Below are 15,282 nucleotides of genomic sequence, written 5' to 3'. Positions count from 1 at the left end.
TGATGTCTGTGACTGAGATGAGGGATTCACATTGCCTACAAATTACAGTATATAGAAACATACAACAAAAAAAGCAGACTAGGACTATATGCTTAAATACAAGAGGATTAATAAAAATGAAAATAACTCACTTTTGCAGGGTCAGCAGCAGTTATTACCCAGACACAGTGGGCATTGTTTTCATACTGCACAGGGTAATTTGGGGAGGTGATGAATCCCTTTGGTCCTCTTAAATTAGAGCCACATGTTCTTGCTGTCAAAAAAGACAAAATTAAAAAGGTTTTAAAAAATCTTAATCATTTCATTATTACTTCATTACTTTTTTATGCACACAAACAAAAATCCTAATGGTGCTAGTAAGACATCATTTATAGCATTTAAAATACCATAGTGTGGGAGGGTTCAGTCAGTTAGTGATCCACATTCATTGCTGTCTAGTGCCTCCTGCTGGTCAATTATGCAGCAGTGGACTGCACTACAAAGCCGCACATGAAAGGTCTTCCTCCAACTCTACTCTGTGAGCTTAGCTGTGGTCTGTGGTGTGAAGAAAAGAAGCCGGTAACACCATGGATCTGTCTACTGTACACTCTACTGAATCGGCAGTGGGGCTCATGCATGCAGTTCTCCCAAATTGGGGCGTAAATTGGACATGCTCAGCCCCGTATTCGGTGCCAAAAGAAAGAAATAATAATAAATATCACAGTATATTGATACTGTGGAGTCATGTATGTGTGGGTTCCTCCACGACATATTCAGCGTATCTTTATTTCCTAATCGTCCCCTATTGAGGATTCTGGTGCTGCTGGTGTATGACTGCCTCAGTTTCTGTTGGTGGAATCTTCCAGACCCTTAAAGCTGTTAAAATAGAACTGTGCCATGCACCAGTTCACACCCCTGAACCTCTGATCCTGCCCGCTTTCCAGCCATCAGTGTAAGTGCTAAAAACAGGCCTGAGAAGCGGGTACAAATGTCACTGCACCGCCTCTGCTCCCATGCTAGCTAGGGGCTTTTGGCGCACTCAAAATAGAACCTACAGTGCGCACTCTACATGAAACACTGTCTGAATTAATGAAGAAACAATGCATTTAAATGCCTTCATCTAATTAGCTAAAGTACATCCGTGCCACCAGCTACAAAGTGGACTTGTGTAAATTTAAAACATCTAGAGTCAGGAGGCATGTCGAGCTTGAGTTGTTATTCTGCGCAAATTACTGTATCGAATGTGTTAAATCATGAAGCCCCAATGGCTGGAAGCCTGTTAATTCCTGAAGAATATAAGACCTCTAGAAAAATCTCCTCCCAGAAAAGTGAGCGGCACATTCTTCTGTTACAGGTCAGAAAACACATTCTATAATTAGCTCTAAATAATCGCTGGAGATCATTGTCCTTTAAATTCAAATGGGGTGTTAAGAACCTGTCGTGGATATTAAATCACACAGGTTAAAGAGTTTTCTACTTTCCGCTTTATGTCCACAACCTGTTACTCATCTGCAGGAAATGGATGGGGGAGGGGAGGAGGGGGGGGGCAATAATTAAAGTGCTATTCTTAAAGGGGTTCCATGGCGGTGCTGAGACAAAAGGTGTCTGGATCAATCAGGAGTCTGCAGGAATCGTGCACAGGGATTGTCAAACATGGTTACTCTTTCTTCCCGAGGTCTGATACTCTGCCTTATTTCATCTTGATTAATGTCATCAGGAGGAATGTGTCCTCTCTGCCTTTGAAAGTTATGTCTCTCCAGGCTTCACCTTAAGCCAGTATTCATCTATCTATCCCCATACGGCTCCTTACTAGTTTCTACATACGTATTCCATTCAAGTACATCCATGTTACACGTTACCATCAATCACTCCCCTGCCCCGGTTTCTAACGTCACTATTATTCTCTGAAGCATGTTCTCAAACCCGCACGTACAGTGCACCACCGCCAAGCTGTTATTATTGAATATTTGGTTGCTTCGCATTTTAACACGTAAATTCTACAGCTGACTACTCAACCAGTTTGTGGACGCAATGGATAATGTGAAGCCCCAGAGAACTGGAGGCACTTGATTAGTTAGCCAACTCCCAGAGCTGGAGATTTGCTAATTAATTCTGCTGAATGCCCTCTGCGCTGAGAACTGTTCCTACATTTTTCTTGTGTGAGGTGCAATTAACATTTGCCCTTAACCTTGACTTGCCATTCAATGGAAATGTTTGTTTTTTGCTTGTTTTTTATTCTTCACAAACACAATTTGGCGAGTTCACCTACATTAATCACCAAAATTAACTCATAAATTATAATTGGAAAAAAACTGACACTAACACATTCATTCAATTATGAGTTGAAATCAAGGACGCATATACATTTAATTGAAGTGAGGTAGACAGGCTTGTCTTTTCTCTCAATAGCAGCACTTAAATAGCTATTGGTGGTCTGTTGGCAAAATGCCCTACTTTCTTTGTAGAAGAGTCAATCCTAAATTGAGTAGGAGTAACTGTATCTATGAGAGACCATCATATTTACTACAATTATTTAGTGACTTGGCAGTGGCTCGCTTCCTGTGAGACAATCTCAGGGGAGGTGTAGCTGTTATGAGGTGATTTAACTGTGCGAGTTAGTAAATTACTTTCTCTGGTGTGTTACAAGCAGCTCACCAATACCTCCCCCTCCCTGAGGCAAAAAGTGTGAACATTTTAAATGTGTGAAGATCTGCAATACTTTGGGGGGAAAACTGTGCATGTCACATTTAAAAATCTGATATTCGGCCTAATTTTCACATCACAAGAATCTATAAAAAGAATAAATCTTATTAATTCTCCCACCACCATAGCATGTGGGCTGCACGTCCCCTAATAAGACATGGCAATGTCCGCACAGAAAGTGTCTAGCTGGGGGAAGGCCTCGCTGAGCGCCACACTTACTGCGACAGTTTGGCCTGTGGTCACTCCACGCAGCCAGCGTCTCCGTCACTCTCTGGCAAGTGATGCTTTTTGAGCCGTGAAGCACGTAGCTGTCATCGCAGGAGAACTGGATGCTGGCCCCAACCCTGCGGGAGAGAGGGAGAAAAGGAGTACGTCAGTGCGCCATCGGCAAACCCGCGTACACAAACATATACCCGCACACTTGCACACACACACACACACACACACACACACTCGCGCACACGCACACACACACACGCTGGTCCAGGCCCTGCTCACTACCACTCCCCTCAGTGTGGGCCTAGGCCAGACACGCCAGGGCCCTGGGTCTCACACGGGCCCCACGGTGATGGGGCTTGTGTCACCCAGCCCCTCTGATGATATTGCACCACACACACACACACACACACACACGCACAGTTCCTCTATGCCTTTACTGAATATTCCTAGTTTTGGCGCTTATTCAGCGGCAGGGTAAAACGGAAATAAAGTGGCGAAAAGCAGGCAGTGAAAGTGCTTCCTTGCCGTCAGAGTTGGGAATCAAATTCAGTGCGCCGCAAGTACAGCTTCATTTTCATACAAATGTTTCTTTGCCTCCTTACCCAACAAGTAATGAACTTTAGGCTCGCTGAAGCGGTTTTATATAGTGGCACTGATCACCTATTGAGTGGATGCAACTGAAGTCCCTAATGGTGATGGCCTAGCAGTAGGGGTTTAAATATGCCTTCTCCACCCAGCAGGCTCAGTTCTGATTGAAATAGCACCATGCAGATCCCATTACAGCAACACCCTGCCCAAACAGACCGAAGAGTAGAGGGACCCACTGGAAATCTGTGCCTATCCTTTTCCCGTTTTCAGGAATTCCGGGATCCGGGCAAATGTCTGCCGCCATTCCGCCTTGGCTCACTGGGAGGATGAAGGGAGGAAGAGAGAACAGGAATAAAGGTTTACACCATTAGGCTATACCACTCATTTTAAAGTAAAGACAAGATATTTCTGAACTATATTATACTATACTACATTGATTCAATTAAGTTAACCATTTGTACTGTAAACTAAAGTCTACTAGCCAGTGAAATGCAACAAAAATAAGTTCAGAATAAAAAAAATAATAATCTATTTATTTACAGTACTGTGCATCAAGACAAAGATCAATAACTTATACGATGACAAAAAGACACAGGGAATACGTTTAAAGGTTGTGTTGAGCCTTGCTTACTCTCATCAAAAGACAGGGAGCTAGTACAGAGCTGCAGTATTGACATGGAGACATTACACCCACAGACAAGAATGATGAAAAGAAAAGAGTAAGGTAGCCAACTGCACACACAAACAGAGGAGCAATAAATCCTCATTTCATGTCAATGAAAGGTTACAAGAAACTTTGTGTTGGTGCTATTAATGCAAAACGCTATGAAGAATTCTGAACAACTCCACCACTGACTTATAGTTTCTGTTGAAATGCTGGTTGCAGATTCAGATATGTTCACATAATCACCAAACCATTTCTCACAATTATCCAATCATTTTGTATCGCAGCGTGCTGTGAAAACCTTTCATTTAAATCACGACAAGACATACATACATTGCCAGCGAAGGGCTACTGCTTTGCTCAATCACTGCAAATGTTTCTGGAGTTTAAAAACCAAGATGTTGTGCATATATTTTCTTTCATCTTTATTTCTCCTCATGTCTCTGTACTGTTCCATTTCCTGTTTATGTTCCACAAATCCCTCTGCTTTAAGCACAGTTACATATGTATAATTACCTGGTATAAAAAGAAACACTTTTTTCCACAAACACGCACAATAAAGTTATAAATAGCTGCCATTTATTCCACAACAGCAAAGAAAGATCAGTTAAAATTTAAATGGTAGCAGTCAGTGAACTTTCATTATGACCTTTTTTTTATGGATTACGTTCACAAGGGAAATGCATACTCCGGTACAAAAATGGTGCCTAGTGCGTGTTGACAGGGCTCTGGGCCATTCTGTGAAAGGGACTGAAAAGGTTACAGCTCGGTCTCTGTTCACTGCTCATCTCCGACTGACTGCTGCCCTGACAGCGTGAGTGTGCTTCCTCACCTCCAGCGCACTGGATCATCCTCCTTCACAACAGCTCTCTTCATGCTCTGACAGCTCGCTTTGAGCACAGTCTTTTTCCCTGCTATGAATAATTCCCATGTATGTCGAAGCGCCCGTTCTATATGGACGAACCAGATGGTCAACTCCTGCGGTTCCTCTGTCCCTCTGTCCTCCACACTTCCCTATGACAGTATGTTCCATTGCTATATTACTAGACAAGGCATCCATATCCGTAGTAAATACCTGGGTCGCCTACCTTCATAGATGCATTAAATTCCAATGTTTTATCTCTAACGGTAGGGGGACAGAACAACACTGTTAAGAATACAGTGCTGAGTATCTGGTGGGTCGGTAGATTATGTGGTTGTGCCCTGCTGGTGAAAAGCCTTTTAGAACCTCCCCCTTTTGCTGTCTGCACATTTTATGTACAGCTCGATAATGCTGCTTCCATTAATAAAGCATGCTCACTCTCATTTTTACGCCTGGAAACCCAGTGATGCCATTGCACCAATCTGAAACAGGCACGCATGGCTTAGAGGTTTTGAATTAAATGGGAAAAGACACCACAATTCATCTTATTTTAAGGCACTTTTTAAGAACACCCAGAATTAAATCATTGCCCGTTAGCGTGTTTTGAGCTCATTATCTAAGTGGCTTTTCAGCCATGTCTGATTACTTGCTGGTGGTGGGTGTCTCAATAGCCTGTCAGGACAGTGCTCTGAACTGCATCAAATGCTGAAAAACTCTGCAGCGTCTCAAATGTAAAATCAATCCATCGGGATTTTTCAAAATAAGAACATAAAATAATAAAATGAACCCTGGCCAAACATAACAGTCCATTTTCAATTCAGGACTCTTAGATACTCTTAGTACAGTGCTTCTTCAGACATTTTGACCTAACTGAAAATGAACAGAGTGAGGACGTACATTTCAAACTGGGGTTAGAGAACAGGTTCAGTGTGTGTGTGGTACTTGTGGCCATCACACAGTGTGCGTTTGATCAGCTGTGGTGTCCTCCTTTTTGATGTGTTCATCAGAGGTTATCCTCTATCACTGTTAATAACAGTTTCAAAATGGATTCGCCATGATCAAAGTGCAAGACTTTTTAGTCTCCCCTGAAGTCACTCTCGTTTCTACAAGAATTTTGTGTCATCTATTTGAATATGAAATGAATCTCGACTACTAAAGGCTGCGTTCATTTATAAAGGTCACTGTAGCATCATTCATTCATTCATTCATTCATTATCCTAACCCGCCTATCCTGAACAGGATCACAGGGGGGCTGGAGCCTATCCCAGCATACATTGGGCGAAAGGCAGGAATACACCCTGGACAGGTTGCCAGTCCATCGCAGGGCACACACACCATTCACTCACACACTCATACCTACGGGCAATTTAGATTCTCCAATCAGCCAAACCTTGTCTTTGGATTGTGGGAGGAAACCGGAGTACCTGGAGGAAACCCACGCAAACACGGGGAGAACATGCAAACTCCACACAGAGAGGCCCCGGCCGACGGGGATTCGAACCCAGGACCTCGAACCCAGGACCTCCTTGCTGTGAGGTGGCAGTGCTACCCACTGCACCATCCGTTCCGCCCCTGCTGCTGCATGCTTTCAGAAAATACTTCTTCATCCTTGGATTTGTCATCTACGTTACATAAATTCCAACATGATGCTATTTGTTATGAGGGTTAGCTTATCATACTACACAATTCCTTGACTTCAAGATAAATACATACTTAAACCAATTATCTTTTTTAACCTTGTGTTAGACTTATGTCTAAACGAATTGTGGAACCAACTGATGCCAAAAGCAACGGAATAGCTATTGATTTTCAGCCAAGCAATGCTAGGGACTACCTTTAGGTACTCAGGGTACATGATTTGAAAGTTGTATCAGCAGAGGCACATTGATAGTTTATGATTGTATTTTAATATATGACACTGCTCTGCATAATTTGATTTCATACAAACCCAGTGCACTGTTCACCCTGACATGCCCTTGTACCATATTTTAGAAAGCTTGAAGCTTTTCAGCATTTATCAACTCATTTTACCAACCAGAGGAGATGGGAAAGGAGAAAGCGACTAAGAGAAGCAGGCTAGAGATAGTGTGAACTCTTCACTTATCTGACATAGTTAAGGTTCATAGTAAGACAGAGAGATCAGAAGAAAATTGAATCGATGCAAAAGTAGATACATGCAAGGCAATAAAATCATCCAATGTATTCCAATTCAGCTTTCATTTTGTTTTCTACTAATGTGTTACTAATAAAACATTTTTTATTAGTTTGCTGTCACTTGCAAGCAGTATAAAATCACTGTTTAAGTTAATTATCAAGTGTGTTTAATCTGTTAATGAGTATTTGATATTGTTTGGCTGTCTTTAGGATTGTTGCTAGGATTCAGTGACAGCATACAGCGTTATAACAAGAAAACCCCAAAGGGTCTTTGCAGGGATGTGTCAATACTTACAACTGAAGAAAGAACACAATAACCACTACTATTCACTATTTTGCCTGCATTTAAAGTCTTTTAACACACACACATGCACGCACGCACACAAGCTCACAGACACAGACACAAATCAGCACCCGTTGTGTGTGAATGAATATTTATGGACGTTTGTGTGGGCACAGTTATTGTAAATACTTCCATGATTTATTCGCATGCTATGACCATAATATTTTATTGTGGTAGCACACGTGCCCAGGCATCAACATGGAGGATTTTCTTCCGCAGATATATTTATGTGTAAAATAGAAACAATGTTCACTTTGGGATCCATGCTGGACCCAGGGTGAGTCTTAACCATGTAGTTGTTCTTCAGAATCATTCGTTTACTATGTTTGTTTGCAAGATTAGTTTGACCACCCTATGAGGTGACAGATTCTATTTCCACCAAAGAAATGTAGTTGAAAAAACATGTGAAAAATCAGCAAATGTTTTATTAGACATTTAATATTCACTTGTGTACGGGTGATTATCTGACACTATTGTGTGCATGTCTTTGCACATAAAAAGTCTATAGAAATCCAGACAGAAAGAGAGAGGCACACAATGCTTTTACATCAACAAAATGACAGCTGACAAGAACAGTGATTAATTTCTTCATCATGGCATCTACTACTGCTGCCAATGTTATTTAAAGGAGTGTCAATACTCATAGTAAAGAATAAGGAAACTCTTTGCATATAGATTTCAGAATACATTGCAAATTCAGTAGGTCATTTCAATTCCACCTATAACTCGTATTTTTCCCTTGATATGTATCTTCACTATAATATAAATGTATTATTTAAATTATAATTGTCGCATTGATAAATATCTGAATTATTTAGTATAATTTTGTCAAAATATGTATTTCAATTTCAAGACTGTATCTGCTTGCATAAACAATGCTTTTCCTTCATAGCGATGCCTTGTCTGTCTTGTCTTTTTCATTGTGGATTATGTTATCACAGAATCAACAATAAAGTCAGAGATTAAATAGCAGTAATCCAGTCTATTTCCCCCTAGTGCTGTGGAGTGGAAGAACAGCATTTTCACGGGATTCCTAGACATGTTAGTGTGTCATTTGCCTGTTTTATTGAAGGCTAGCGATCTTAGATGTTGTGTCTGTAATTTCACATAGAAAGCACATACCTGTTTCAACTCAGAAACACTGCATGCAACTACAGGTTTCTGAGGCGCTACATACCCAGGTCTTTGTTCCTTAAAGCTGCATACACCCCATTAAATCACACTACGCATTGGTGGCTGCATACACCCCATTAAATCACACTACACACTGGTGCCTGCAAACACACCATTAAATCACTTTAAACACTGGTGGCTGCATACATCCCATTACATCACTCTACACACTCGTGGCTGCATACATCCCATGAAATCACTCTACACACTGGTGGCTGCATACACCCCATTAAATCACACTACGCATTGGTGGCAGCATACATCCTATTAAATCACTCTACACACTGGTGGCAGCATACACACCATTAAATCACACTACGCATTGGTGGCTGCATACACCCCATTAAATCACTCTACACACTGGTGGCTGCATACACCCCATTAAATCACTCTACACACTGGTGGTTACCAATTAGATATGAAAAGGCAAACAATACACAGAATGGCTTAGTAGCTCCACACTTGAGCAAATGGATGACTCAATATAACCTTTCTTGACCTGAAGTTAAACATGTGGAAGGTATCTGGCTGCAAGCATCCTAAATTATGAAACAGTTTCCTCGTCCCATGTGGGAATCTGAGCTTGTCTCTGTGCAGACTAAAAACCTCTCGGCACTACAGAGCAACCCACAGAAATCCACTGGTCTAGCCCAAGTGATCCAAAGTCAGATTACAGAAATACTTGAAAAACACAAAATGTTCGAAAGTATTTAATTTGAACGTTGACATTCAGCTATTTCTTGAAAATAAGCCTTAATCAATGCCAGCTAAATGTAAAATTGACATTTTAGCAGTGGAGTGTAAACATGGCAAAGAGGTGAAGCTTACAAAGAGTCTGGTTTGTGATGCTAATCCTGATAGAACACAGTTGATGAAGCAAAGAACTGAAATAATTATAAACATAATTAAAATTGCTGTGAGACAAGAAATTCCCTACTCCCATTCCTATTAAGGAAATCATTGTGGCATTATACAGAAATAGTGTTTTATTAAAGGGATCTTTAAAAAACAAAGATGTATTGGACAAACTTTGAAACCACGAAGGCACTCACACAATACAAAAATAAGTTGAAATAATAAATAGGCTTAAATTTATTTTAAGATTATATACTGAACCCACTTTACAAATATTACTCCAACTGTCAACTTTGTCCTGCCATGTAAAACAAGGATCAAATTGTCAGCCTAAGTGGCTGATTTTCTAATAAGGTTTTTTTAAGGGGCAAAACATAGCCAATCAGTGAATATGTGTCGATACTACATCAGGTCGATACTAAAAATGAATACATTAAATTGTGTTCACACAACAGCAGGCTTCCATAAGCAATATAGATAGAATGACGCTAGTCTCCGATGCTATCCATGATGTGATTTCGTCTATGGACTGGAACTGGAGACTACCTCCGGGGGGAAATGACTGAGACGGAGATATTTCAGAGGAACGCTGTGGGTTTGTGCACTCTGTGTCCTGTGCTGTGGGGTTCAGCCATGAATGTGGTCAGGAGATTCAAATTTGGCAAACTGGAAAGGGAATTGGACATACACAGCTCTGCATTGGGCGCCAACTTATTCATAAAAATACATGTAAAAATTTTACAAATTAAAAAAAGAAAACAGAAAGGGAGGGAAAGGAATCTGGGCTGGAAGCACTTGCTGCTTTGACACACTGATTTTATCAGGCCTCACTTTATGCCTACTGGCCAGAGAGTACTGAGATGAAAGCACAGAGCACATCCAAACTCCAGTCAGTTGTGCAGAACTAAATGCCTATTTATTTTTTATTTCTTTTGCAATTTACATTCCTTTTAAAAGTCTGATGATCCACTGTTTAATCCGGGGGGAAATCTAGCTTTTGCTACGCTGTACCTCACTTTTTATTTTACAAAATAAAATCTATATTTTTGTTGGGGGGGTGTGACAGGCCATAAATATTGCTGGGGGGGGTGGGCTCAGATTTTTCCCACAGGCCACCAATTGCCAACCCTGGGCCAATACCTTTCCAAATGACCCCAGAAAGAGATGACTTTCCTCAGTCACACCAGCGGTCAAAACACACAGCTCTATTTTAAATTAGGCGTAACGTTTTTTTTTCTTCCAGCAGCAACTTCAGATATTTTATTATATTTTTGATATACTGTTGATAAACACACTCGCACAATTGCACACAAGGGCACAGTAAGCCAGGATCCAGTAATATGTAACCTTATCACACACAACATGCTGCGGTAGCCTTATTAAGAGGCCCTGCGCAGACAGTAAATAGAGCTGAAATGATACTTACATGCCGTGTTTTTGTGGTTTGTGTCCTTGCTCTGAAGCATTTTAACCCCTCGGGATTTCAGCTCAATGGCCTTTTTCACTGTCGGGAAAGACAGGAAATTGGGTTATGGTACATTCCTGTAACAAGACGAAGGCTGAGGGCAAGGCTGTAGCATATTGTGATCAACCATACTGGCTGTTGGTGCCCCAACAGTGGATGGAGGTGTATCCCTGCCATGGTGTATGAGAGAAAGTGTCAAATAAAATGGATTTTCTCCCTTTTTTCCCAATAATATTAATAATATGATATACTATATGGTACTTCCACATCTGATTTCAACCTAGAGGCTAAGTCCAGAATGCTGCCAATGCACAGCCATTTTCAATTGTGAAACTATACTTATGAACCAACAAAAATGTCCATTAGCAATGAAGACCCCATTCACAATGACTCTAAATAAATGAATAAATAGCTAAAAAAAAAAACACCCAGCCTCATCCCAACATGGCTTTTTCCTTCAATTACATTTCATAATGGCTGCAACATTATTTTTCCCAGTCTGTATGATCTGTGATCAGTTCTGCCTACCAGTCCTTTACCATTGTGAGCTAGACAACTTGGACCAGTCCACACCAACACCAGCCAGCCAGATCCCGCTAAAGGGAGAACTTACTCATCTTATCAACCTCTGTGCTTTGATATTCAATAGTAAGTAATAATGTACAAACCAATGGAGAAAAAAAAAGCAGATTATAATGCTGTTGTATTAATATGCCTTTTTATGTTATTTTGTGAAAAGATGATTATGTATTTATTTAGAGGATATGTATTCTCTCACAACTCCTGCTGCCCCTCACAGATCCACACCCCTGTACCCTGCCCCGCAGCACAGATATCAGCATTCCTTTTCATGTCGGCACAACAACCGCAGTCCAGCTATTATTTATTATTTATTTTCTCCTTCATGTAGCCTGAAGCAGTGTGGCTAAGACGCGACCCGGGCATCGCATGCATGTACACTGGACACATGTCCGAAATGTCAGCACAGGTACTGGAAAGACAGGGAAACAAAGAGAAGAGAAAGACTAAAGACTAAAGCAAACACCGCAGCACTGAAAGAGTGTGCTGGTGTCTCTGAATAGAGCCTGATTACACGTGGCTCCAATCCCAGCAGCCACTGCTGCAGACTTACAGCCTAACACTTATGTTGGCTGGAGCCAGTGCGGCTTTCAAACCCTACAGAACCCCACGTATAATTTAATCAAGGGTATTTTTGTTATGTGTAGAGACAACTGAGACGCAAAGGTGAAACATCCTTCTTTAGAGATTCCACCATCTCCCCCATCATATGACTAAATCTGACTACTCCTTATGCTGAAAAATGTTTTTCGATATGACAGTACTGTACCTAAAATTTTTCATATCTTCTGTTCAAGCATCCGCATACATTGGGAGGTACTGCTATGTAGTATATATTTATAGCTCTGGTATGAAAATATAACAGAATACTGTTTATTCATGAGCACAGTAATGAGAACAGTCTGTGCTTATTGAGACAAAGTCCTGCATTGGTGGAAGGCACGCTTTTAATCAGAGTACTTTTAATTATTAGTGAGGTGGGTGTTCCGGGACCGGTCTGGTTTTGATGGATTGTTTGACTGTTGGATAGATTTCAAGTGAAAAAGTCAATTCCAGGCAGAGGCGGATATTGACATTAAATGGCATTTGAGACATCTCAATAACTGACACTAAAGCATACAATATTCTTCATATAATCTGTTACATTTAAAATATTCACTTGTCTTTGCATTTGTGTTAAACGATTCACAAAACTGGTCCAGACCATTTGGCAACGAAAGAAAATGATCAAACAAGTCACTCATAGTGAGACTTGCACTCCAATCTAGTTTATTACATTTAAATAAGGACAATAAGTATTGTGTGTACCCTTCACCTTTAAAACATCAATCAGGAAAAAGCATGCCGTGTAAAGAATGAAAATCCAATAGTACAGCATGGAAAGCACAGAGATAATACATTGTAAAAAATAATTGGCTAACCACAATGTATTATTTGGATATGCTAATGCTATGGCTATCAATGGCTATGTGTTTATTCAAGTGATTAATTTAAATTTGAGTTTGTTTACTCTTAAACATCCTCATTTAAAGTGTTATAATGCTCGTTATAGCTGTATATAGTGTAATTAAAATGGTAATTTATTAATAGTGTGATGATATGCGATTTGCAATCAATCAGTTGACAGTCCAAGTTTGATTGATCTGTGACACTACAGTCAGCATGAGCAAATGCCCCTTCCTGTGCACTTTGATGTGCAATACTTTAATTTGAAATATGAAGACTTTTAATAAAATGTAGAAAATGAATATATCACTTCAGTGCAGTGGCAATACATCCATCATATTCACGTTGTATTAATCAAACCTGTTGAGTTAAAACTGAAATTTGTTGGATTTTGAGTATGGTGTGTGTGTGTAGGACAAAACTGTGCTAAAGAAGGGCATGTGGCTATAATATCTGGAATAGTACATCAAAATGCTTCAAAATAGCTAGCAAAAAAGTTTTAAAACCTGGGGTCAAGTTTTATGTTGAATCTTATGAGAAAAATGTTACACAATATTGTCATGATGAAAATAAATAAACACTTATTGCCATAGAACTGTACTGTTGTTATCAGACATCATTCAGAGGAATTGAGTAGCCCATAGAATGGGGCTTGTTTTGATCTCTGAGGGTAAAAGCAAGGCAGAAGAAAAGGCAAAATGTCATACTTTAGCTCTGCTGCAATGCCTCCTGCATTACTGCGGAGAGCTTTTACATCTGCTCAGAGACCCCCGAACCAAGACACACTAACCCTTTACCTTGATACTGGGCACTAAATCCTTTCCTTCGGTGGTTGCTGTCAGATGTGAAATGCAGTCGGAGCCAGTTCTTGCTGCTGATGACGGGGGAAGGCAGATTCATACCAGTCAGCCTGCAGGGAGAGAAAGAGTCTCATTTCAGGGGTGCAATCTCACACCACAATCTAAAGGGCACTTACCAAGGGCTAGCCAGCCAAGGCAGGCTCATGAAAAATTAGAGGAACGATGGAATCGAACGTTGAGAAGCAGCTTTAGGACGTTACAGACGTCACATATAGGACATCCGCATATATTTCTGATGAACAAATGGCTTTTTGCTAAATAAATAAATACATTAATAAATACTGTTAAGATGGGAGGTCAGGATTGTGTGGTTTGGGTTGTGCAGCATGTACTGTGCTGTAATCCTGTGCACAATAGCCCTACATTTTCAATATGAACAGATAACCGTAGTCTTGCATGTTTACTAATAAGCTAAAATATCCCCGTAGCTTCACTCTGTGAATGGAATTATCATAGATAATTTTCATAAGATTGACATGCTTTCTGTAGCTAGTTCTGGCTAACACATGCGCTAAAAAATGTACCTTACTGCACAAAAGTTACTAAAAATACAATTCAAAGTGCAAGAAAAGTGATTCACAAGGCTTTCTCTAAAATATTTATCTCACGGCTCATGAAAGCGCATGATATGGAGGCTAGGTCTATAAAGCATTCCTACAAGAATAAATGTCAATAGGAGTTTCCAACGCTTTACGGGCTGACATCTATGTTATTGTATTAAACTCTTCAGGAGGTGGGTTATTTGCCAGTTCTTTTAAAATAATACACTGATTCTGCAAGGTGAAGACCCTCTGTTGTCAAGTTAGCAACAGACAATAGTTTTTGTACTGAATGTGTTCACAGAGCTCAGGCAGCAAAAGGCATTCACATTAAACCTGAAGGAAAAACAAAATATCCAAAACTTCAGTCATCTGTCTCTGTGGAGGGCTGGCTACTAATGTTAAAAGAGATGTGGCTTAAATCCTTGAGTTTAAACAATTCACCAAGAAGAGATGTTTTATTCTTTTCTTGTCTTTATACTCTCCTTTATTTTTCAGATAAAGTAAGGACTGGTGACAGGCCCTCCCCGCAACTCGAGCTTAAACTGCGGGCCTTGTTCTTGTAAAGTGCTTGAGTCTTGGGGTATTGGTGACGAAGCAGGGTGCAGGTGACCATGACGCAGGGGGAGCCATCACTGGCTATGATGTCACCCATAGAGGGAGAGTTTTGGTGGGGGACATTGCCCCCCTCCCCCTCCCCCCGAGGCTGCCGCAGGTCTGTCTGTATTGGCTGTGCATGAATTGTACGGCTGCATCACAAGGCTTGTGCAGCTTGGCTGCTGAATTAAAGAGGGAGGCGAAACACCAGCTGTCAGCTCTCACTTCAGAGAAGACTGCGGAGAGCCCAGCCTCG

The 15,282-nt window shown here is 40.7% G+C and overlaps 1 protein-coding gene across 1 annotated transcript in view; it reads right to left on the bottom strand.

Moving 5' to 3' along the window:
• The window catches only part of LOC133117936 (CUB and sushi domain-containing protein 1-like), a 503,171-nt gene that overhangs the window by 143,121 nt on the left and 344,768 nt on the right, over window positions 1-15,282 (bottom strand). Inside the window, exons 6-10 of the mRNA XM_061227463.1 lie at window positions 13,828-13,940; window positions 10,967-11,044; window positions 3,726-3,807; window positions 2,902-3,026; window positions 132-253 (exon numbers count right to left, since the gene is read on the bottom strand). Of these exons, the coding sequence (XP_061083447.1) occupies window positions 132-253; window positions 2,902-3,026; window positions 3,726-3,807; window positions 10,967-11,044; window positions 13,828-13,940 (520 nt within the window). The remainder of the gene's footprint in view (window positions 1-131; window positions 254-2,901; window positions 3,027-3,725; window positions 3,808-10,966; window positions 11,045-13,827; window positions 13,941-15,282) is intronic.

The sequence above is a fragment of the Conger conger genome, chromosome 18 (genome assembly GCF_963514075.1).
Source record: "Conger conger chromosome 18, fConCon1.1, whole genome shotgun sequence".
Lineage (NCBI taxonomy): Eukaryota > Metazoa > Chordata > Actinopteri > Anguilliformes > Congridae > Conger > Conger conger.
Note: the sequence above shows the minus strand (reverse complement) of the source record. Positions and strands in the feature narration are given on the sequence as shown.